This window comes from Saccopteryx leptura, chromosome 3 (assembly GCF_036850995.1).
Source record: "Saccopteryx leptura isolate mSacLep1 chromosome 3, mSacLep1_pri_phased_curated, whole genome shotgun sequence".
NCBI lineage: Eukaryota > Metazoa > Chordata > Mammalia > Chiroptera > Emballonuridae > Saccopteryx > Saccopteryx leptura.
Window position 1 is genome coordinate 135,149,871 of NC_089505.1, and position 25,446 is coordinate 135,175,316.

The following is a 25,446-nucleotide window of genomic DNA, read 5'->3' on the forward strand; positions in this document are numbered from 1 at the left end:
TGTTCTATTTCCCTGAGTCTAAAACTGAGACTCAGGAGTGCTAACTAACTTGCCTAGGATCATTTAACAACTAGTATATACCAGCGGGCTTGTTCACTGGGGGAGTTCTGTTGACTGGAACTCCAGAGCTGTAGCTGTTACCACCACACATACTGCCTTCCAGTAAGCCTGCAGAGCAAGTGTGCGTGGGCCAGAGAGCAATTTTTGATTCAGAAGTCTTTGCTTTTTTCCATTTGATGAACATATAAAGGGAAACCAAAAAAAAAAAAAAAAAAAAGTGTACTTGATGGATGGTGAGGCCTACACTAGGGCAAGTTGGAATACGGCGAGAGAGTTAGACTTTGGAACAACAGTCAGAATAATTGGATTGTGTATGTACTCTCAAGGTTTGGAGGTGCTGGATGGCTTATTGGGTAAAAAGATTAGTGTTTTCCCGTCTTGAGGTTTGAACCAAACGGAGGTCTTGGCTGGGAGCAGCACGGCCGCTCTCCAGGGAGCGGTGGTTTGGACAACTCCTCTGTGCTTGTAGTAAGTAGGCAGCAGTCCATGTTACAAAACTATCGCACATGCTACTGACGCAGTCAGCCGCAGCTGGCCCCGTTGCAGCAGCTCTTCAGTCAGAACCGCCTCAGGCAGCTTGTGGAAACCTGTGTTTCTCGGGAGAGCGCCTGTCATTTGGGGGGATGTGGACATGTGGCATGAGCGCGGATGTGGCACAGCCATGCTAGAAAGCATCCATTTCCAGGCCTGTGGAGGTAACTGACACCAGGCTTTGGGAACCCTGGAGACGGCCTGTTTCTTCCTTCCTGTCTCTATTCAACAATATTTATCAAGTGCCTGCTCTGTGCTGGCCGCTGGGCAAGACATTGGGGATGCCACATGCCAGAAGATAGTTTTCTTGGGAAGAAGAACAGGTAATTACAGTTCAGGGACTGTGACAAAGGTAAACCTTAGGACTGAAGCCCTAGAGAAAGACCCCTTGGAGGAAGGGACTGCTGCTCTGCACAGGCAAGGACTAGCAAGCGTAAACAGAGCCAAGGAGAGGGGCACAGCCATGCCAAGGCCCAGCAGGGAGAAGGCGATTGGCTTTGGGGGATCTGGAAGGAGTTTAACCCAGCACAGTGTTGAGTACAAGCAGTGAAAAGATAAGGCCGCAAAGGTAAGCCTGGACAAACACAGCCCATTAACGTTTTAATAGTTTCCTGTACAATAAACAAGTCTTGGTTTAGCGTTATTGAAAACAGGCTTTCTTTAATTAACAAAATCAGACAAGAAAAATGACTGCAGAGATCAAAGCCTATGGTTGGCAATACCAATAACTGACACCTGTGTATAGCATGTCACCTTTTAAAGAAAAAAACCACTGTAAAAAAGCAAACTTCTTTCCTCTCATGTAGTGCAGAATAGTCCTCACAGCAGTCCTCGGGCCCGAGGACACATGGCTTGTTGAATTCGCAAAACTAGTCAATGGAAGAAATGGGACTCAATCCTGGGTCCCTCAGACAATGGATTGTCAACTTCATTGACTGACATAAGTTTATAAAGATCCTACCATGAGAAAAGCAGGGTACCTGGTACCTTGAAGGGCATAGAAGTCTAAAATCCAGCACCTTCTTTCTGAACAACAACTCTTTGAGAGCAAGGTACCATGTTTATTGTACTCGTCATACCCCCAGTTTAGCACATATACAGCACCAGGCACACTGTAGTCTCCTAGTGCTTGTGGAATGAGTGGGGGGGGGGGGGGCTCCTAATTGGTGTGAGTTAACATGAGAAACTGGAAACGCACTCTGAGGCCCTGAACATTTCCATTGTATTGGAAGGGATCAGGGGAGGCTACCAGGCTTTAGGCCGATTTGCCAAGGACAACTCATTTGGAATAACCAGTGGACTTTAGCTCATCCAAACAAGAGCAGGAAGCCAAAAATGACTTAAGGGGATTAGTGTGACCCAGCAGAGATCGCATCTCCTCAAGAGGGAAGTCAAAATGGTGACCGCAACTCAGGCAGTACTGGTTGGCAGCGTCATTTTTTGATGGCTGATGGCGAGTCAGGCTTGCTAGGGGAGTGGGGGCAGAGGCCTCTCGGGTATTTGCATGTTTCTGTTTTATGTGTGTGAATGTCCTTAAATAACCCACCTTGCCTGGAGAAGAAAGCTAAGTGTTACACCCAGTTCTGGATTCCACATTAACAACCTCCTTCCGCAGTGTTCAACTTTGCCCTTGAGGTCCTTTGTTTAACTTTTTAATTTGAAAAACAGATTCTGCTGCGTCACAGTCTGTTCCGTCCTCCCTACTCCTACCCCCACTCCCTAGCACCCTCTCCTTTTTCTTTTGGTTAGAGTAAAATATAGCTATCTCCAGCAGACTTGTATTTCCTTTGTTTGTTAGAATATACATCAGGCCCTCTGAGTGAAAAGGGTTTATAACAGGCCTTTTAAGAAGTTGTTATTCAAATGTTTGTTGTTACTAAGGAGCTGAGTCTTTCTCAACCATGTCTCCGGCAACCTCCTGACCAAAGTGTGGACAGTAGCCTCAGTTTCCTAACTGCTCTCTATGTGGCATAAGAAAGAAGTGGCGGCCACTTGTCAGAGGTACCTGCTGCCGTTTCGGGCTTCCTGTTTCGGGTGCAGGTGGATGGATATTGTTTTTGGTTCATAAAACCTGACTACTGTGAGTATTCCAGAATCCTGGCGGAATGGGATTCAAACTTTCATGGAGCTGTAAATTAAGGGGCGGGAAGTATGAGAAAACTCCTTAGAGAACGGTGAAAAGAAAAAAAAAGAGTCGAGCTGCAATGGTTAAATGAAATTTTATAAGCACATTCAGTGTGGAGCTGTTTTGCATTACATGAGTTGAATACCTTAGAGACGCCACATCTGCAGGCACTTTATTAAATCCTTAGTCAGCACTTTCCAACCTGATGAGATTACTTCTTCATTTGACTGGAGAAAAGGAAAGCCGAGCTCTGGTCCTGGACTGCAGATTTCTTTTGATGTCTCACCTTGAATGCTGAGAGGACAGTTACCCTCCCCCCTCCCCCCAGCACATCCCAAACTATAGAAATTGTGAATGTAACAGTAATTTTACTTCACCTAGAGCCTTTGTGGGAGTGTGGATTTATGGAGCTCCAAAACAACTGTAGCTGAATGTTCCCAAGGAGAAAAAAATAGATCAAAGCCCTGTATTTACTTCCTTAATGTAAATGTCTCAAGATAACATCATCCTATATTGTATTGTAATATTGGAACTCCCTGCAGATAAGGGACAGAGATTCCTTTGTAGTCCATCCGAATACAGTAGGTTAGATTAAGGGACTATAAAGTAGGAAGGCAGAAACCTAAGTTTATGTCAGTAAACAGCTGAAGACAATATTTTGACTCTCCATAAATGAATTTTGTTTAATGTGGCAACATTTTCCTAGTGGTTTGCTACTCGACCCCAACAATCTAACAATCTCAGATTTCTTTTATATTTTTCTTGTATAACCCAAGAATAAGCTGCTCAGAATTGTTCTTCAAGGAATGTTTTGAAACTTGCACTGCTTGCATAATGAATTTTATCATAAAATATCACCCAAAAAAATGGATTTTTCCAATCATGGAAGTTTATAGAAATTGAGTGGCTTATAAATGTATGACTATCACACTCATAACGGAAGTGTGTCTTCAGCTACAAACTGATCGCGAGAAAATTTGGAGTAGATGAATATTTGTTATTATTTTTATAACTGTTTATATGCTATCACTGCAAATTAATGATTTAATCAGAGACCTCATTTCAAAAAAAAAAAATTTTCCTGTGTGGTTCCCCTAACAGACTGGTTCTCCTTCTGGAAAGCCTGGTCAAGTAGCTGGGTTAATTGTCCTGAAGATTAGTGTGATGTTGAAATAAGTACTAATGGTCAAATTACAGGAGTGAAAAAGTTTAAGAATAGGTTTTGGTTTGGGCCTGAAAGGGTTAATTAAGTTTTTTTCATGGGTTATTAAAGACCCCCAACCCAAGCCTTCAGGAGTCATATTGACACCCCACCACAGGGCCACTCGCCCCTCTATTGACATGTTGCTGGTCTGAGCACAATAGCCTTCTGTGTCTGCAAATCATTGCTAAAATCATCTCAAGGAAAAAAAAAAAAGTTTGAAAGCTTTAACGTTAGACAAAAGCCCAAGAGCTGCAGTGTGCAGCTCAAAAACCCAGAGTCAGCAACTTCTATTGATTAAAAACTAACCTTTAAAGTAACTCTGAGAGTGTGTGGTTAGCATTTAAATTTAAACATGTCATGAGTTGATTTGTGTTACTGAATACCAACTCAAAAGGAGTAACATTCACATCGCATTTTTTTTCCTAATTCCCTTAAGCAGCTAAAGTATTTCATGAAATGTCAATAGGGCAAAAAGAAAAAGGGGAGGGGGCCATTGCTGGGCCTTACAGTTTTCTTTCCCATGCAAATGTTCACCCCCCAAAAGAAAAGTGTGCAGAGTGAAACACAATAATTAGTCCTTTGTCTAACTTTCCCAAGTGCCAGAGAAAGACAGATTAATTAAATATACAGCAGTGTTGGTTTTTGGAGTGGGGGTCTTGCTTGCTGTGTAGGTCATAAATTAGGCAGAATAAATACTTCAATGTGTTTGCAGTGGGCCTGCTACGTCAGAGCCACTGGAAGGTTGGTGGGAGGAGAGCGGAGGGTTTCTTGCTAATGATAGTCACGTCTGGGTCTGTCTGGTTGCTCTTAGCAACCAGACATGATGTAACACCAGGATGAACTTGAACTTGGGGGACTTGAAAAGAGAACAATAGACCAGAGCAATCAATAAAGCCTATTTCAGTGAAGGATTACAGAGCTGCTCTGGGGTAACCTTGTCGGCAAAGCACACACTGAATAGTAAGATGTGTGAAGAAACTTTTTTTCCCCTGCTTTGCTTTTTAAGAGAAGTGCAGAGGCACTGCAGATTTTTGTAGTGTGCTGAGGTGGTGTCCAGAAACTGTGGGATGGAGAACTGCTCCCCCTGCTGACTCCCTGGGTCCCAGGCGTTTGCTTCAGGAAGTGCTGAGGCAGTGTCAGATTTAAGTCGGTTGTGAAAACAGAAATTATAAGCCTTATTTGTGGCACCCAAAGTTTGAGACTGTTTGTTCAAGAGAAAACTCGGCTGTACGGTGGATCGGAGTCAGCTCTTAGGAGAGCCTACGGAAAGTACAGTTCGGAGTTTGCCTCCCTTCCCCTTCTTCTTCCTTTTGTCCAGTTAGATTTAGGCCGTGTGTGTTTGCCAGGATGATTTCCTTTCAGGACACAAGAGGCTTTATTGTCTTCCTCAAAGCCTGTGGTCAAAGAATAACATCTAAAAGTATACAGGATGAGTAGTTTTGCGGTTTAGGTTCAGGTTTTTTTCAAGTCCCCTGGAAATCAAAGGTGGCTTGTGTGACTGGGAAATCTTATACCGTCCTCCACATAGCTATCATTTCGCCACTTATCCCGAGGATCAAACGAGTCCTTACTTTACCTAATTGAATCTCTGGGATACGCAGGAGCCTTCATCTTACGGAACCCGCCCCCAGTGTAACCCTTTCTTGATACTGTCAACTCAGAGATCTTTAGCGGTATGCACTTTTATTAGAAGTTGGTGATTTTTCTGGGAACAACGATAAATGTGGATTTGCCAGGATGTTGCTAGAGGAAAGTTGGCAGAAGCCACATGCTTTTTTGGTTTCACTTGAGACACTGGCTCTGATTTTAACCTGCAGTTGGTGGCCTTGTTTAGCTAATAGAGGAAGATATGCCAGCATAGAAACCGAGGTATAACTGGACTAGTACCCAGCACCAACCACCTTATGAAAGGAAACGGTAACTGAGCCCAGCAGACACAGGCGAGGCTCGAAGTAAATGTCAAGGGAACAAACACATAAATGAGAGTTGTACAGCGGTCTCATTCTTGTCCCCTGGCACATCACGGTGGCTAATAAGGTGACATCTTGGTGCCACCTGGTTATTATGTCACTTTGAAAGCATTGATTTAGAAATGCTGAGCTGAAAGGAGCATCATATAATCTACCTCATGCACATATATAGGAACTGAGGTTGCAGACAGATGCTGTGAATTGTCCAGAACCCCCAGGACTCCTGGTACAGCACTTTTCCCACTTTACCTGCACCTGTTCTTATATCACTATTCTTTTCAATTACACTTTACTTTCTATACTGTTTTATATTGATTTCAGGTATACAGCATAGTGATTAGACAATAATCTACTTTATAGAAGTGTTTCCCCCTGATATTGCCAGTACCCATGTGGGACCATACATAGTTGTCAAATGATTATCGACTTTATTCCCTATGCTGTGCTACATCTCTGTGACTGTGTTGTAACTGCCAATTTATATTGCTTAATCCCTTCACCTTTTTCACCCAGTCCCCCAAACTCCCCTCCCCTCCAGCAGCCACTAGTCTGTTCTATGGCTGTGAATCCATTGAATCCATTTCAGTTTTGCTTGTTCATTCATTCTGTTCCTTAGATGGCACGTATAAATGAAATCATGTGGTAGTTGTCTTTTCTCTGACTGAGTTATTTCACTGAGCATAATACCCTCCAGGTCTGTCCATGCTGTAGCAATTGGTAAGATTTCATTCTTTTTTATGGCTGAGTAGTATTCCATTGTACATATGTACCACAGCTTTTTTATCCCACTTGTTAATTGATGGTCACTTGAGTTGCTTCTGTGTCTTGGCTGTTATAGATAATGCTGCAAAGAACATAGAGGAACATAAAGGAGTTCCTTATTCTTATATCACTATTGATCATCTATGTCTCCTAAGAGAATGCAGCAATAGCATCTTCAGTGCTTACATCTCATGGAATAAAAGATGTGAAAATCATCGAAGTAGATGTTTATCCACATGAGCTCTCTCTCCCCTCACCCATTCTTCATTCAATCAACTCTTCTTTTTCAGAACCTTCTATAGCAGGTCCTATACTAGGCACTGAAGTTTCAGCAAAAAACAAGATGGTCCAGTTTCCTGCCTTCTTGTCACTGTCCCCACCAAACAACAAAATCTGTATGTGTATTTCAAGTGACATAAGTATTTTGTAAGATACACGCAAGAATGTGAGCAAACCCCAACAAAAACTATGAGTTTCCATTTTAGAGAAGTAAGATCAATTTCAGCTACGCAAGATTTACTACCATTTGTCATCCCTTTACTTTTCCCAGCGAATCTCCCCCCTGGATTCCTAACATACATCCTGATTGCACAGTTGGAAGGACAACTTCTAAGTATATTATTTTCTAAATTATACCTCTAATTAATTACACTTCTCCTTTTCTCTTCTAGTCCTGGTACCTGGGATAAAAGTGGCAGCATCCCACCATCCACCAGACAGACCACCTGACCCTTTCTCAACTCTGTAACATGGACGCATCCTCAACCCAGCGCAGTTACCACTTCACTGTCAGTGGAAGGGGAGAATCAAATCAACTTGTACATGGAAACAGCGAGCATTATGGTCAAACAGCAAAGGCCATAACCTTTTGGGATTTTTTTTTAACTACTTTAGGGACTGTTGTAATTTTCTCATATGGTGCTGGAAATAGTTCGGCTTTGTAACATTTGAAGTGTTTTCGTGGTAGCGTGAGCATTAGGTGATGCGGCTAAAGAGGTCTACCCTTGCTCACTGACTTCCGTTGTAACACACTTTCCTTACGGAGCCTGGCTGTTTCACAGTATTTCATGAATTTACCCACACAGGTGTGAACCTCCTTGAGCAATCAGGGGGCACATGGAGAACTAAATCTTTTGTAGTAGCTGAGATCTGCAATATATAACTTACGGGACAGTCAAAGGGCAATGTTTTTCTGTAACATATTGGAAAAAGAAAATGCAGTTATGTTCCTTTTTTATTTTTTCTTTTAGTTTGGTTTGGTTCAGCAGTCAGCAGTTCAATCTATAACATGGCCCTCAAGGACAGTGAGCCCACTCACGTTGCAGAACAATTCTGAAAATGGCAAACTACTACTACTATTCAGTTTTTTAAAAGTTTTGAAATGCTGCACTTAACATTTAAAAAAAAACATTTTTTCAACAATTTCAACAATGACACACAAATTCACATGGAAATGGGGAAGATGGTCTGTTTTGACAGAAACTGACAGGAATCAATCAGAACAATCGAATTTTGAATTGAGTAAAGTGCAATTTCATTGGATAGCTAAATATCTTTGTAAGATAGAGATTGTTGAAAATTCTATTTTTGTTTTTCAAGTCCTCCCACCCCAGGACTCTAAATTATCGGGGTAAAAAACAGCCTTGGAAGAAAAAGGGGAGCTATTTTTGCTTTTTATGTTTTTTATTGTTAAACTTGTATCCCTTTAAAAACTGAAGGAAAATTAAAAAAAAAAAAAAACAAAAAAACAAATCTAATGGTGCTTTTACCACAATATGTTAACTACATTAAATGCTAATTAATTATTTTCTGTTATCAAAGCACATAACTAAAATGAAATCATGGTATCTGTTAATTTTATAAGCTAGAAGTCACTATAATAGATTATGCCAATTCTGAAAATTTTTACACGTTATCTGGCAACATAGGATTTATCAGTTATCAGACACTTCATTGTACCAGAGATTGTCCAGAAAATTTAAAGACCTTTGTGCCCCTGAACTGGGCTATGGGGAAAAATAATAATAATGATGATAATAATAATAATAATAATGAAACCAATACTGATACAAATGCTGGTGCCCATTCAGATCAAGGGTACTTGTTAGGGAAAAAAAAAAGTTTGCACCCCCAAATGTCCTGTATCTTATGTAAAACACACACACAAACACAGAAAAAAAAAATAACAAAAAAAAGTGCAAGTGATTTTTCTACCAGACAGTGAAGCACCCCGGCTTCCCACGCGACTTCAAGAAGATTTCCTATACTATACATATATATACGTTCTGGTTGGCAAGCCCTGCTGATCAGAGAAAGTCTGCATGTTCTAGTGTTAGTAACTAATTTTTATATAGTTAGTGTAGGATAAAGTAGAGTGCATTAAGACACAATATTGTAATCCCTACTCTAGGCACTTGCCTTTAAACTATGTTTTTTCAGCCCTTCAGAAGGGTTCTACTACTGTCCTATACAATCAAGTAACTGAAATTCTTGGGAAGACACTTTGCTCCTCATCTTTCCCCCGAAACGATGTTGTTTTATTTTGTTTTGTTTTTCCTTAATTTGCACGAAAACAAAATTCCATATCAATGTGCCTTGCCCTGGATAGCGATTATTTGTGGAATTGTTGCACATGCTCCTCTATTGAAAGGGGTTTTTCCCTAGTCAAGCATTTGGAGACACTTTTTTTGTAAATGTGACTTTTATGTCAGCCATTGTCAGTTTCAGCATCTAGAACTAAATAGAAAGTTAGTTGTTCCGCAGATAGGAGTAGTCTTTATTGTCCTCTGTGGTCAGTGGCAGTGCTATTCTGAGATCTGTAGATGCTTAGAATATCAGTATTTTGGATGTTGCTGCATTTTACAATTTATTTGGAGTCTTCCTTTATTTCCCCCCCCCCCCAGATATATGAAAATATGCAATACCTGCTTATATCGTGTAGAAAAGCTTAGCGATTATTAATTTTTCTTTTATTTTTTTTATTTGACCAAAGTCGGTGCTGCACTTGACGCAGTGTGTTCTAGGTGTTTGTCTTTGTACTTTTTTTGTGATTTTTTGAATGCACGTGCGCAGGAAGGGCTCCTCTTAGAGAAGCAGTCAAACTGTGAAGCACTAAGCTGACCCTGCTTCAAGCAATTTTGTTTTTACAACTGTTCCTTTCACAAGCAAGCCTTAAAAAAAAAAAAGACAACTTCCTTTTTCTTCAGCTCCCACACCCCATTTTTCTTAGCAGACTGCAGTCAATCCACATTCAATAAAAAGTATATAATGCCCATTTTTATATGCACGTTTTTAAACTTCCAAGTTCTGAAAATTGTTTACTGGTTCTCTCTATTTAAGGAAAAAAAAATAAAATAAAACATTTTGGATTTTCATATGTGTCTGATAAGTGGTTGAATAGTCGTTTGGCGCTGTTGTATGGTGTGATTGTCAGTATATGGTGTCATTCCTCTAGCCAGCCAGCATACTTTGCCTTCCCCTAGAGCACTTAGCTGGGCATTACTTTATTATGACATATGTGCACTAAAAAAAAAAAGAAAAAAGGAAAAAAAAAAAAGAAAAAAAATAGCAGCTTTCAGTGCTTCACAGTGAAGGGAAAAAGCCTAGACAAACATTTTGTCAGAACCTTGCGATGAGCCGAGGTATTACCAGTAGATTGGTTGTATATACAATAAAATCGCACCCTTTTTTAAAAACAAAACAAACTAAGCAATAGTTTGGGCAGTTTTAGTTGTTTTTAGTGAGCATGTTGTAGTCATGACTGCAAAGAGAGAGAATAAACTGCCCACTCAGAAGATATGTAATTTGTATTGTTGTATAGTTTTATTGATTACACTGATTTATTCTACCCTATTTTATAATGCAGGACTTTTGTAATGTTGTTTAAATGAGGAAAAAAAATTCTGTCAAATTAGCCTAATGGAACTTCTGATTGTTCATTATAAAGGCAGCGTTCATAGAATTGCTTTTCTTTCTCTCCCGAGCCCCCCTTTGGGAACTGGATTTAAGTTTAAAACTTTCCTGTTTCCTTTTTTTTTTTTTTTTGTAAGTATTTAAATACAGTTATTTTTTTTTCTCTCAATGGTATAGCATATTCCTATACTTGAGAAGTATAGGTCTACTGAAAAACCATTGTAAATGGACGTTACAGGTATGCTGTATTTTTGAAGGTATTTTGTTGTATTAAGTTTGATGAAGCTAAAAACTAGGGAACTCTGAACAGATTTGCAGGAAAAAAAATGTTTTAAAGGCTTTAAAACATTAGGAAGGCAGTCTAGGGTGATAACAGGGGTTAAGTATTCAATACACTAAGTTACATTTTTGTTCATGTTTCATTGTCCAGAAAGCAGCAGGAAACTATAGTTCAGTGGTGATCAAGCAGGAAAAAGGAACACCAACAATCCGAGAATTCACCTCTTTAGAGTAGAAGCCGAGCGAAGAAGTTGAAGGAAGATTTGGTACCTGGGCTGTGTAGACTGACAGACTGAGGGCTCTTGTTCTTGGAAGCCCAGTCCTTGATTCTGAGACACATCTAATTTTTTTCTCTTCTGTCAAATGGCATTAAAAATATTGGCAAAGATAAGTTCCTCAAGTCACTCTCCATGTTTTTTCCCCCCTTTGGGAACTGAAGTCAGAGGCACAAACACTAAATCTTACCATTTTTCTACATACTTTTCTGGCCCATCCCCCTGCCAATAAAATGCTCTTTTCTGATCACTCGTGGGTGGGGGCCCTTTCCCTGATGCCACTCTGTCCATCCCAGAGCCTTTTTCTTTCCTCTAAGGTTCGAACTAACTTTTCTGTTTCTTCACGCCCTGCATGAACAGTTATTTAGTGTCAGCTCCCCCAGCCCCACCTGTCCGTCAGGTACGGGCTGCCGGGCAAGCCAACAGGTACACTTCCCAGAGCTTGTGTTCATTCTCTGACAGTTCAGGTGTGAAGGAGCCCACACTTCCCGGAGCCAGGTTCGGACAGCCCATGGGGATATGCAAAACCCATCTCAATAAGTGGCTCTTCCCCTTTCCCCCCCTCATCCCCACGCGCTTCGCATCCCGTAGTAACAGTGTCACAAGTATTGACGGAATCTGGATTAAGAAAAACATTTCTTCCTTGTGATTTTTGTTTGAAGGGAGGGGTTTCTAAGATTGTCATTTAATGTACTTTGCATCACGTCTCTAGAAATGTCTTTTCATCCATGCTGGTGGTGGTGATGGTGGTGGTTTCTCTCTCTTTCTTTCTATCTCTTATTTTCTTTTCTTCCTCTTCTTCTTTTTTTCTTTCCTGGTAGCAGGCCTCCATAGAACAGATTTAAAACACAACTGGCATGGTAATGTAAGGAGAGCTCCAGTGGCCCCTCGCCACCCCCCGCCGGGACCTGTCCTTGAACGGTCTCAGGAAGCTGCACTGCCCACCGGCAGCGCTCTCATTCACACCGGCTTCCAAGGCCAGTTTTGTCCTGAAGTCAATGCATGTATTTACTGTTTGACAGTAAACCCGCTCTGCCTTCTCCACGTTCAAGGCTGTGCATTCGTCTAATTAGTGTCGTGTATGTTTTCCTTTCATTTTTTTTCCAATAAAAAAGCAGTGGGATGAAAATTGCTTTGATATATAGCAGGTAACATTGAAGCTATTCCATAGCACTTAACTGTAGTGAATACTGTGTCACCAATTCTGAAATCAATTTAATGTTTAATGCAAATCCATTACATGGTGCTATTACAGGCTGACAAAATGATTTACACAAATGTGACAACTTGGGCTCAATTCACTCTGCTTTCCAACAGTGTAAATGCATAGCAGTGTTTATCTGCATGAGAACTATGCACTAATCTATCTGAAGAAAAAAAAAACTATATCAACTTTGGTATCTACTTTCCGTTTACTTCAATCCTTGCCTTTTTGGTCATTGTTATAATGCCAGCTTTAGGACAGAAAGAATTATAAGAAAACCAGCATAATACCTGATATATTAAAATGTAGTGCCTGTGAAATCTGTATTATATTGCTCTTCTGAAGTAAGATTTTTCTACACCGGTAGCCTTCGCTGTCTGTCAGTCAGGACCTTCTGGTATAGGCGATGTAAAATAACAGTACAATATTAATGCATGCTACTCCATAATGCTTAGTGAGCTGTACGAATATTACTCAGAGTTATGTTAGTCTTTCTTTCTGACTTGGTTCTTGTCAGCTAGGTTTAAAGGTATTTCACTGAGAACGCAAATTCTGTCTTTTCTTGAATTCGACTGTTTTCAGTATTTTGGAGGTATACATTTACTTAAATTCAGTATTACTTGTGTTTTTGTTTTCGTTTTTGTTCTTTTTTTGTTTTGTTTTGTTTTATTTTTCTTTCCTAGGGGACAAGCATGGGTATTTGATTTCAGAAATCAAACTGGCAAGACGTTTGTCTAAAAACGACCGTTTGAATTTGAAGAACTCTGCTACAGAGACACTCTTGAGAACATTTCCAAGAGAGGGACGTTTTCCTTGACCCTTGATGGAAGCTGTGCTGATCCGGAAGCGTTTTCTTATTGGACACTGTTCAGCCAGGTACCCATGCTTGATCCGTCTTCACACCAGACTTCCTCATATGAAAAGAAAAAAAAAAGAAAAAAAATCTTTAAGAAATCACTTGGCTACTTAGTTTCATGCACAGTTGCAATATTTTCTTCAAAAATAAAACTCTGTACAAACTTTGGGCCCGATTCATAAGAAAAAGAAATTTGCTATTAACACGGGATTTTTACAATACACTTTTTTTTGGTCTAAATGTGAAACTACTTTCCAAATTAATTAAATTTTATCTCACTTTCTCCCCTAAACCAGCACCCATCTGTGTTTTATGCCCAGAGGGTTACAGCCCCAGATTAGGGGGACAGGGAAATAGGAAACAGGTACCGGAAATGCTCAGAAAGATAAGGGTGACCACCTGCAGTTGAACATGAGCACAGGGAGGCAGCAGCGTGTAGGGGCAGGACCCGCCTGTGTGCCGGGCACCACGACTTTCACATGTGGACTCCTTATGCTGTTCAATTCCAAAAACATAATTTCCAACATGTGTCTGGACCATAAGAGTAGATATACAGTGGAAGTGCTACCTCTCATCCCTCCAGAGCACCTTCATGGTGGAAGACAGTCACCAGTTCGTGCTGTGTGACCTTTTCCATCTCTATAATGCTTCTGAGGACAATGTCCAACAAACTGGGCTGGTTTTCCTGCTGTTTTGATGCTCAGCTTCTTACAATGACAGAAGCTTTTTCCCCCTTTGATTCTATTTTTTATTTTTATTATTTTAGTAAAAATCTATAAATTGCCACTTTTTTTTAAACATCTTAACCCAGTCACAAGGCCACTGGCTACTTAGGGATGAGATGTGAGAGAGCTGTCAACTCCACTCTGCGGTGGTCTCAGACCAGCCTCTCTGCACTACGAAAGCACCTGCGAGTGTCCTCACCTAGAGCCGGAGCTTTCTCTGGTTCTAGGAGGCCCGTAGGAAAGGCTTTCAAAGCAAATGCAACTCCCCCTCCCCTACAGCCCTGACCTCTTACCCAGAACAAAGTTCACTTGGGACTTCCCACCACCCTTGGAAATCTGTCTATTCAAGATACCTTGGTTTTGCATTTCAAAATTGGGGGGGGAGGGGATTGAACACTTGCAATAAGAGATTAGTTGTGAAACTGAACACTCCCGTGTTAATAACTTGGTTTGACATTTGTTTTATGAGCCGGGCCCCCTGTGCCTCTAGATTACTTGTATTGACTCTCATAGTTAGCCTTTTAGTTTTACTGTGTTCTGTGAAAATTTGTAATTGGTTGAGAATCACTGTGGGCGTCCATTCTTATTCAACTAAATCTCCACAGGTTTTTGAGCTGGTGTGGATTAGTTTAACTCTTGTATTCAACCATTAGTGCTACCACCTTCTCACATTACAATACAATTACTGGAAGCAAGTACTGCATTTCCTATGCAACAAAAAAGGAAAAATAAAAAATTGCTAATGCTATGGGAGCTGTGTCATCATTTGCTTTAAATCATGCCTGGGTGGCTGTATTTGAGCGACAGTTATGGGCGTGAATCAGGGGTTCCCCCAGAAGATGGTCCTTCTGCACCATGGGGTCTCCATTATTCTTGACATTTGTCAGACACATCAGGCCTATCACAGAGTTCTATTGGGCAATAATGTTGGTTTTTCCACCTGCTGAGACAACTGCAGGACTTAACACTCCCTTAGTGCTTAATGTGTCTGATATTGTTCGGTTAAGGCCCCATTGGGAATCAGGAATGAATCCAGTAGGTTTTCAGCAGGGGCTCTGAAGTAGCGAGGATATCTGTGGGGTACAGCCACCACCCCCAAGCTGGGAGAACAAAAGGGAAGTTGGGTTACCAGAACCTAGGGACTCCTAGGAGGGACCCCACACAGCTGGTACTATGATCTTCACTGAGAGGGCTCACTGTGAGGGTGGGGGGTGCCACGCAGCTGGGACTGAGGCCTCTGAGAGGATGTGGTGGGGAGGGGGCGGGTGCTCGGGCCAGGGGGAGGGACACAGCCAACGGGATTAGTACTGACAAGCCAGGCACGGAGGGTGCCTGGAGGCGTGGAAGGAGCTGGAGGCTGTGCACCCATCCTCTGCTGCTGTCACGTTGCAGACAGGAGCTGAAACCGGAAAGAAGTCCTTCTCCCTCTCCTCCCCCATCGAGGCTCCTGCCCCTGGCTCTTACTGGCCAGATTCAACTGTAGCCACCTGGCAGGGAAGTCTGGAAAACATAGTGAGAAAGCTACTAGCCCCACAGGACAGGGTGTGGGAGGATGCCTTTGGAGACCAGCGATCATAAGTAAACGACACATACACCTTAACCCATCTCAGCTTCACAACCACCCTATGAGATAGGTATGATTTTCATCCCTATTTTACTGATGAAGAAACTGAAGCAGAGAGAATTAATAATTTTCCCAAGGTCATACAACGAGTAAATGACAGGTGGGATTCTAATCAAGAAATCTGGCTCTAAATTCCATCCTTTACTCAGTACAATATGTTGACTCATTTATTCAGTTAAATTTTTGAGTACCTATTATGTGCCAAAAACTAAGCCAAGAGCTAAGGGATAGTAAGTGAAAGGAGACTGGGAAACTGAAACTGATCTTGTGAAATACACAGTCTAGTGGGCAAAATAGCATTGTTCCAATAAATAGCAACAAAGGTAAGCATGGCGTTGTGATGGGTGCTGTAAGGATGTACATTGCTGTGAAAGCCTAATGAGACCAGGAGGACAGATAGGAATTAATCAAGCAAATGGAGAGGGTGAGGAGGCGGGGGGGGGGGGGGGGGGGGGGGGGCAGAGGAGAATGTTCTGGGCGGCGGAACAGCCTGTACAGAGAGCCTGCAGCAGAATGGAGCTTGCCCCTGTGAGGGACTGAAGGGACTGTTTGCATGAAGAGGAGAAAAGGAGAGGAAATATGATACAAGATGAAGCTTGACATTTAGGTCACAGTATCACAGGGACTTGTAGTATGTTAGGGACTTTTGTGCCACCCCTAAGAGCATCATGAAACATGTATCAGTCAGATTAGGCTGATCTAGGCTGTGACACGAACAAGTCCAAAGATCTCAGCAGCTTACAACAAAAGAGGTTCACATCTTCTTTTGCGTGGCTTTCACTGGTTGCCTAGAATCTCCTTATTCTAGGACCCAGCTTGTAAAGCAGCTACCCTCTGGACCCTTGCTGGGCGGGGAACACAGGAACATGGTGAGGCACTTAAAAAGCCACCCTGGGGCCCTGGCCAGTTGGCTCAACGGTAGAGCGTCGGCCTGGCGTGCGGGGGACCCCGGTTCGATTCCCAGCCAGGGCACATAGGAGAAGCGCCCATTTGCTTCTCCACCCCTGCCCCCTCCTTCCTCTCTGTCTCTCTCTTCTCCTCCCACAGCCAAGGCTCCATTGGAGCAAAGATGGCCCGGGCGCTGGGGATGGCTCCTTGGCCTCTGCCCCAGGCGCTAGAATGGCTCTGGTTGCGGCAGAGCGATACCCCGGAGGGGCAGAGCGTCGCCCCCTGGAGGGGCAGAGCGTCGCCCCTGGTGGGCGTGCCGGGTGGATCCCGGTCGGGCGCATGCGGGAGTCTGTCTGACTGTCTCTTCCCGTTTCCAGCTTCAGAAAAAAAAGAAAAAGAAAAAAAAAAGCCACCCTGGGATGGTCACCCCTTTGCTCAGAGCATGTCTTGTGGCCATGCTTAGATCAACAGGACCAGGAAAGACCATCCTCCCTCAGGGAAGGCTAGAGAACGTCATTACAGACTCGTGTGAGCCGAGGAGGCAAAGGTGTACAGTGTGGAGAGGGGCTGAGCAGAGAAGGCAAGCAGTGAGAAACGCCACCGCAGCAGAGGGCGCGCGCTGGGCAGCGGCGCCAGGATGGGTGGATGGGGAGAAGCGGGCAGATCAGAAAGATTGGTAAGGATATTAATAGCTACTGTATGTTGAGCTCTTTTATGCGCCAAGTGCTAGAGTTGATTTACCCCCATTAAAAGTAATATTTTCTCTCTTACTAGTTAGTACAGCTGTCCAAAAGGTAGAGTCAGTCCTCAAAGCCCACTTCTGACTCAAGTGAATAGAACAATTTCACACAACCAAGCCGTAGAGTTTGTTAGACAGAATCAGTTACCACCTTTCAGTTACTACTCTGGCCAATTGCAGGCCCTTTGGTCTTGACTATTTGGCTTTAAGAAAGTGGAATGGAACTCAGTCAACAGCACTCCTTTACTGGAATATTCTAGGGCGGGTGGGGTGTGGTACTGGGCTCGGGTGAAGGCGAGATAACCAAAAGCTCAGCGTCAGGAGCAGGACTGCAGGGCTGGAACTGGCTCTGGATTCTGTTGGCTCTGGGCCGCCGGCAAGGGCCTCCATGCCCCCATGGCAGCATGGGCAAAATGATAACAGCACCCAACTACCTCGCTGGTGAGCACTGGATGAATGAGCATTTGTAAAGCGGTTAGCAAAGGCCTGGCCCATCTGAACTGCTCTGTAAATGCCGTAACTAAAAAATACGCAGCTCCAAACTGCAGAGAGAAGGCAATTTTCTCAGGCACTGATGGCACAAGCCTTCTTGTTTGTCATTGCCAGGCGTCTCTTTTGGGTGAGTTCCAAAAAAAATCCATCACCTGCTTCAACTAAGTAGGGAGAAGTAGCATTAATACACATACACACACACACACACACACACACACAGTGGAGGGTCTGAAGACAGGCACACTTGGGTTTCTCGTTTCCTGTCTGTAAAATGGGAATAAAGATAGGATCTACTTTAAGAGATCATTAAGAGGGTTACGTAAACTAATGCAGGTAGAACCCCAAGCACACTATCAACCACATAACAACCATTATTATTTGCAACCCTGGGCTGGAGCAATAGGGCATCTCTGGGGAGAAGAACCCTGAAGCCCCTCAGGAAAATATTGCACAGAGGAAAGAAGCCAGGGATTGAAACCAGAGGACTTGAGTGTGAGTCCCACTTCTACCATTTATTGGCCATATGCTATATGAAGACATATTACACCCCTCTGAGTCTCAGTCGAGAGTGGCCCTACATGGCTCAGTGAACGTGAGAATGTCCTGGAAACACAATGCAAGCACCACCTGGCTGTGGTTCCTACTTCCCTCAACAGTGTGAACAGCCAGGGAAATCCCTTCTCATCAGGCAGGGAAAGTAGGCCAAGAGAAGTTGGACTAGTCATCGTCTTAATCCTTTACGTTCTGGCTTTTTGGTAAAAAGCCCGTGGCTAAGTGATCTTGCCGGTCTGGAGGAGGAAGCAGGGCTTCCCTTGACCTGTGAGGACCGAGCCAGCTCCCCTCCTGCTTTCACACGTAACACCCGTCCTACATCTGCCTCCCGACTGGCGCCTTCAGTTTGGAATTCAAGTTCATTACAGTGAACCCAGATAAAACAAAAAGTACATGTACTTTCTGCAATCAAATTTAATTAAAAATTTTTCAAATTTTTTTATGGAAAACTATCATGTATATACCAAACAGAACTGATTATGTACCACTGACAATTGACTCCTTTCCCATACCCCCCTATTCTGTAACCACCCCCACATTACTTTGAAGCAAATCTCAGGTATCATATTTAATGCATAAATGTTTAGGAATACATCTCTAAAAGAAAACATATTCACACTACCATTTCACACCCCAAAATATTAACAATAATTCCCTAATATGATCAAATAACAGTATTCAAATATTCTCAATTGTCCTATGATATTTTTCATAGCTTGTCCAAACAAGGATCCAGATAAGGTTCCCTACACAGAGTGGTCAGTATTTATCGGAAATCTTTAAGTCAATAAGGTTCCTCTTCCTTCTCTTTTATTGTCCTTGTCATTTTTGGCTGAAGAAATTGGTCATTTGTCCTGAAGAGGTTTTCACCATCTCAAGAACTGCATCCTGTGACAGTTAAACATGTTCTATCTACCATTACATTAGAAGTTTATTCCTGACCTCTTAGTTGACCCCGCGGACGGACGCGCTCCCCGGGCGGCCTCCCACACTGCTACGGGACGACCCGAGGGACTGGCTTTGCACTGGTGCCCTGACCCCTGACGGCTGTGGAAGCTGCGGCCCGAAGAACTGGGCCAGAGCAGGAGGTGCTGTGGGAGCTGTCATCCACCAGCTCCACCCCTCGCTGTTTTCTCTTTTGCTCCGATAGGAAACATGGAGGCAAGGGAGCATTTACCTGAATGACAAGAAAACTCTGTCCTCTTTTGCCACCTACTGCTGACAAAAAAAAAAAAAAAAAAAAAAAAAAGAAGCCAGCTTCCACCTTAAAGGGGAACAAGATGAATAAATGTGGTTGAAGACTCAGATAAAAGTGAGTGTGCCTTTGCCTCCTTGTTCAGTAGGCATCCCCTTCCCTTGTGACTATATGTCTCTGGGGGGCAGAAGTCAGTCCCCGATAGGGAGAGGAGCTCTCAGATCCAGCTCCTTGGAGCAGCGGGTCCAAGCAGGCCTAAAGAAGATCACTTCATCTTGCTCATTTGCCATTTCCACTTCCCCCATGAATTCTAAACACCAACTTGAGCCACGCTCTTTTCCACGAAACTACAGAAAGTCGTACGTCAAGTCATTCAAAACAAACGTGACCAATGTTGCCGAGTGACTTCCCTGTGCTGGAACTTGTGGCTGGAGAAGGAGATGAATCTGAGATCACCCCAGAAGATCACAGAGGCCTTAAGTGCAAACTTTCAAGGCCTTAAGAGGTGGAGGGCATCTTTAAGTCACAATTAGTCTAAATGTCAGTCTGGTCCACCGCACTCCTTCTGGTGCCTAGAGCAGTGTTCAGACACAAAGGCACTTCATACTGTGAGGGAAAGAGCAATGGTCATGTCAGTCAGCTCTTGTAATCCAACCCCGTGAAGGAGATACAATCATTGTTCCCATTTTACAGATGAGGTTATTGAGGCACACTCTATTAATTACTACCTTACTTATATTCATTATATTACTATATCAATTATTATTCATTGTGTGTGATCTTGAAGTGCAAACATTCAAGGCAGGGGAAACACACGCAAACCCAGTATTAGCCTCCTGGCCCTGTACAAACCAGGACGGCATCAGGTGCCAGGTAATCAGGGGACCAACTCTGCCCACGGGAGAGAGAGCCACCACAGGGAGGAAATGCACAATCCAGGTCTGGCTCAAAGATACAAATATCAACAGTGATAATAACAGTAACAACAGCTACCAGGGACTGAGTGAGCCCTGACCTCACATTACACATTTTTCTGAGGGCTTTATGAACACTTGCATATGTAATCCAACCCCGTGAAGGAGATACAATCGTTGTTCCCATTTTACAGATGAGGTTATTGAGGCACACTCTATTAATTACTACCTTACTTATATTCATTATATTTCTATATCAATTATTATTCATTGTGTGTGACCTTGAAGTGCAAACATTCAAGGCCTTAAGAGGTGGAGGGCATCTTTAAGTCACAATTAGTCTAAATGTCAGTCTGGTCCACCGCACTCCTTCTGGTGCCTAGAGCAGTGTTCAGACACAAAGGCACTTCATACTGTGAGGGAAAGAGCAATGGTCATGTCAGTCAGCTCTTGTTTGTCCTCCAGATCTATTCGCCGCCCTCCTCCAGCTCTCTGCTTGCTCAGGAGGCTACCTGTGTGGCCCACATCCATGGGCTTCCTTGGCCTCTGGCTTTCGGTTGGGATTTATTTCCCTGGCCTTCTCGCCAGACCCCCTTCAGCTGGTGGCATTCCTCAGCAGAAGGTCACAGCTCCTCTCAAAATGGCTCCCCATCCCTTGATTTCTCCTAGGTTCTGCAAATTGTGCCCTCTCCCTATCACTTTAGGCAGAGGTGGTAAGACCTATGGATACTTCTCCATCCTTTGTAATTTCTCCACATCTTGCCTACACCTTTGTAACAGTTGCCTTCTTAAACCCCTCTCAAGTGCTCTTGAGTTGAACGTGCCACCTGTTTCCTGCTGGCGTCCTGACTGACAAAGCGGGTGAGCCAGCGTGGGCTTCCAGAATCCTCCTCTTCAAACTCCAGCAGAGGTTCATTCAGTCACGGGATGGATGTGAAAACCATAAATTTCTCCATCTTAGTTTATCTTAGAAGGCTGGACTCAACCTTCTAAGGTTGCTGAAGTCCATTTCCCTGCCCCTAGTTAGGAACCCCACCCCTCCCACCCCGACTCCTCCCGTCGGAGGAAAGTATATCTTATCTTTGAAGATCTCTGGGTAAGGAGATGCCATAACTCATTCCAATGTCTTCATCCTCCCTGCCTGATAAATTCTCCTCCTGTCTACCACAGACCCCTCCCATTCCAGGTGAAGCCTGTTGCCTTTGTCCGCTGCCTAGCACAAGGTGAGCGGAGAGATCCTTCATTTTTTGAAATCAGGCAATAAATTGCCCTTAACTTTCTCTAGCTCTGAAGTGCAGATCAATGATAGCAGATAATCTACCCCTGCTAGTCTCAGATCATCAACCTGGAAGTTCTGGGAGATCTCTACACTGTAACAAACTTATACAAGAATGAATTCTAAATGATTTGTCAGGGGAGGGAAAGATGGAACCCAAACTGCTGCTGAAAAATGGCTGACGGGGTTCTGGACAGGAGTGATGGGGAATTCTCCTTCTTCAATCTACTCATCTGCTTGTGATCCTGACCCTGAATCCTGGAAGATGCTGGTTTTCTGGTAGTTCCCTGACAAGCACGGCTGCTCTGGGAAATGAAGTCCACCATGGTGCCACCTTCAGGCACCTGCTTCTTCCTCTCCTCAGTCTCTACCCAGCTGGGCCTTCCTTGGAATGGGGCTGAGCCAGCCAGGAACTGGAAAGAGCAAAGCACCCGGAGTCTGACATACCTCCAAACCCACAGACCATTGTTCTAGAATAAATTATACTGAATTTCAGAAGTTTCCCCAAAACTCGAATGCAATAAATAGATAGATAAATAAATCCCAATGATCTATTTTAAACCATTTACCTAGATTTCTAAAGTGTTCTCTAACCTGATGCACTGTGTTCTTACTCCTGAATTGACGAACATCTTCACAAAGGGCCGTTGCCTTCTTCCTACAAAGGCACAGATGACTCATACACCCACCCCTCTTTATTCCTACGTCAATTGCATGCCCAGCGGAGAAAACAAAGTCAGCACAAGAGGCGGTGCTTGACTGTGTCGTGGGGTCACCCATTTAATCATTTAATCCTCCCAGTAACCCAGCGAAGTAGATGCCATTAGTCCCATTTAATAACTGAAGAAAGTGTAAGACACAGAGGAATGAAAACTACCCAGCTATAAGAGGGAAGCACACAAGTTCTCCTCGGTGCCCTGAGAGCTGAGTGAAATCTGTTGAGACAAAGAGAAGTGCTAAGCAACTAACTAATTCTATGAAACACTCCTACCCATAATGTGCTCATTATTGGAGTTCGTAGGCCTCTCACAACCCTTCTTTTAAGATAACCAAAGAGAAGCCTTGAGAGTACTAAAATTTTTGAACAATTCTTGTCCTTTGAGAGTGGGTGGTCAGAACTCGAACCACCCAGGGAGCCCTTGTTACCCTAAACACCGAGTATAGGACGTCTGGGTCTGCCGTGGCTGATGGGGGGCCCGGCTCCTGAGGACCCAGCCTCATCCATCTCTCAGGGCTGGTGGAATGCTCATCCTTCAGAGCTCCTCAGAAGCTAGGTCAGAGCAAATCCTCTGTCATGACAGAGAGAGCCAGGTATTGGCCAATGATACAGAAAGGAGAAGTCAGACATTCATACTTTCTGGCACTGTCCCCTTGAGTGACCAGAGCTTCGTGGTCTCCTGGGATTGAAAATACGCAGGATCTGGACTTAGGGTCCAGTTTGGAGCTAATGGGTAGTACATGGGTACCTGGCTCAGCGGGCCGCCTGGGTTTGTTTCTCCTCTGACCCTGTGACATGCTGATATGCCTAACCGTTTCATCTCTGAACCTCCACACCCCTCGTTTGTAAAATGGGAGCTCCTCATAGGGTGAGAAATGTCTTTGGTAAACAAAGGGAGGCTACATAAAGGTGGACAATTGGATTTTAAGAGCTGAGAGAAATGCAGCAAGGAAACAGTGTGCCTAGAGTCCGCCCTAGAGAGCCGTGCTGCCTCCCGGGTCACTGGGACCCTCACTCCCTCTCTCTGCTGTCCCATGACTGAGCTTTGCTCAGTCCATAAAACGCAAGAAAGGGCCCTCTTCTCTTTAATACCTCTGGGTCACTTCTACTGAAATATTACTTGTTTGAGCCCAGGCTGTGCCTTTGGAAAGTGGCAGTGTGGTTTCCTCCAGGCCCACCGGGCCTGGGGCTCTTTAGCCAAGGTTCCAAAGCGGTGATGCATAGAGTCCGGCCCTCTGCACCACAGGCAGCTTCTTAATGATGCTGTGCAAGTGGCCCACGTTTAATACCGCATCCCCGGCTTCTGCTTTCTCATGTTCTCTCAAAGGTCACTTCAGCCTCTTTCACGCTGCCGTTTCCTGCCTTAACCCACCTTATTGAGGCTAGATCCCCAGTAAGTTAGTCGAGTGGAGGTTTTTTCCTGAGCACCAGCAACTATGTTTCTTGGCCTTTAAACACAAAAAGTGATCATGACTCTCAGAGACAAAGGAACTTGGATCGTGGGAGCCCCGCCAGCTCCTTGGGATGGGAGGTCCAAGCACATCTTCCCCAGAGCTGGATCTATTATAATAATGAGAGCAAACCTCGAATGAGTGTCTGTATAAATTGGCGTGCATTCGTGAAGACCAAGTGCCAAGCACTGTGCTAAGGGCTTCTGTTGCAACTATGACCTCATTTGAATTAAAGGTGATAAAATAATCTATACATCCTAAGAGAGATGCCACAAAAGATATTAATAGTAGATGTGTTCTACTATTAATATTAATAGTAGATGTGTTCTCATCTACTCCTTTGAGGCCAATCATTGCTTCCCCAAAAGAAACATTCGTAAGTTGAACGGGAAGTGAATTGACTACTATGAACAGAGCCCACAATTGAAGCCCAGACCCGGTCCTTTACACAGAAGGCTCCGGGAGCACCACTCTCATGTTCCACTTAGCTCATTCGTACAGATTTCTGAAGCTGTCAGACTATTTTCCTTCCTTGTCCAGGGAAGAAATGAGAAACAGGCTCTGGGAAAAGAGAGGTAAAAAGAGTTTTAGAAGAGAGAGAAATTGTGTTCAGAATTTCATCTCATGTCCCCCTTTGTCCTGAAAGGTGTGTGTGGGAAGGGGAGACTGGGAAGGGGAGGAAGGGACCTTAACTATATATAAGGAAGTCTTGAAGGAAGAAGGGGACACGACGGGAAAGTGGCAGCCTCCTGCTGTCCCGATGAAGACGTGGACATTGGGAGAGTGGGCCTGTATGCCATCCCACAAGGCCACCTGGTGGGGCAAAAGGATTTGGCAGACTGAGAGGCACTCTTAAATGATTCTGACAGCAAGAGCAACTCCTGCCACTCTGGTCCTGTGCCTGCACATGCCAGGTGTGCTGTTTGCTCATTGGATTGGTGACGAGCAGGCTGTTTGTAACCGTGCTGGCAGCTCTTTCCTGAAGTGGGGGCAGAAACCAGATCACAGTGGGCTGTACAGTGAGACAGGACAGGAGAATGAAGTGTAGGAGCAACCTTATTCAGGAAGTTGGGTTGCAAAAGATCAGCCATAGGAAAGGTTTTCCGTTTGCTCAGGTGGCCATAACAAAACACCAGACTGGGTGGTTTAGCCTTAAATCATTTATTTGCTCCTAGTTCTGAAGGCTTAAATCAGGGGTCCCCAAACTTTTTACACAGGGAGCCAGTTCACTGTCCCTCAGACAGTTGGAGGGCCGGACTATAAAAAAAACTATGAACAAATCCCTATGCACTCTGCACATATCTTATTTTAAAGTAAAAAAACAAAATGGGTACAAATACAATATTTAAAATAAAGAACGAGTAAATTTAAATCAACAAACTGACCAGTATTTCAATGGGAACTATGCTCCTCTCACTGACCACCAATGAAAGAGGTGCTCCTTCCGGAAGTGCGGCAGGGGCCGGATAAATGGCCTCAGGGGGCCGCATGCAGCCCGCGGGCTGTAGTTTGGGGATCCCTGGCTTAAAGTCTAAGGTCAAGGTGTCAGCAGGTTTGGTGTCTTTGGTGGCTTCTCTCTGAGACTCACAGATGATATGCTCATTGTGTCCCCACATGGTCTTCCCTCTGTGTGCACAAAGCCCTTCTGTACCCAAACATCTTCTTCTTAGCGGGACACCATTCACATTGGACGA

At 43.8% G+C, this 25,446-nt stretch overlaps 1 protein-coding gene across 9 annotated transcripts in view; it reads left to right on the forward strand.

The window, feature by feature from the left end:
* Positions 1-14,651, forward strand: part of NFIA (nuclear factor I A) — a 383,075-nt gene extending 368,424 nt beyond the window's left edge. For all 9 annotated transcript variants that reach the window (XM_066376426.1, XM_066376427.1, XM_066376425.1 and 6 more), the window contains one exon: positions 7,324-14,651. In XM_066376426.1, the coding sequence (XP_066232523.1) occupies positions 7,324-7,341 (18 nt within the window). In that variant the 3' untranslated portion in view covers positions 7,342-14,651. The remainder of the gene's footprint in view (positions 1-7,323) is intronic.
* Positions 14,652-25,446: the final 10,795 nt, after the last annotated feature.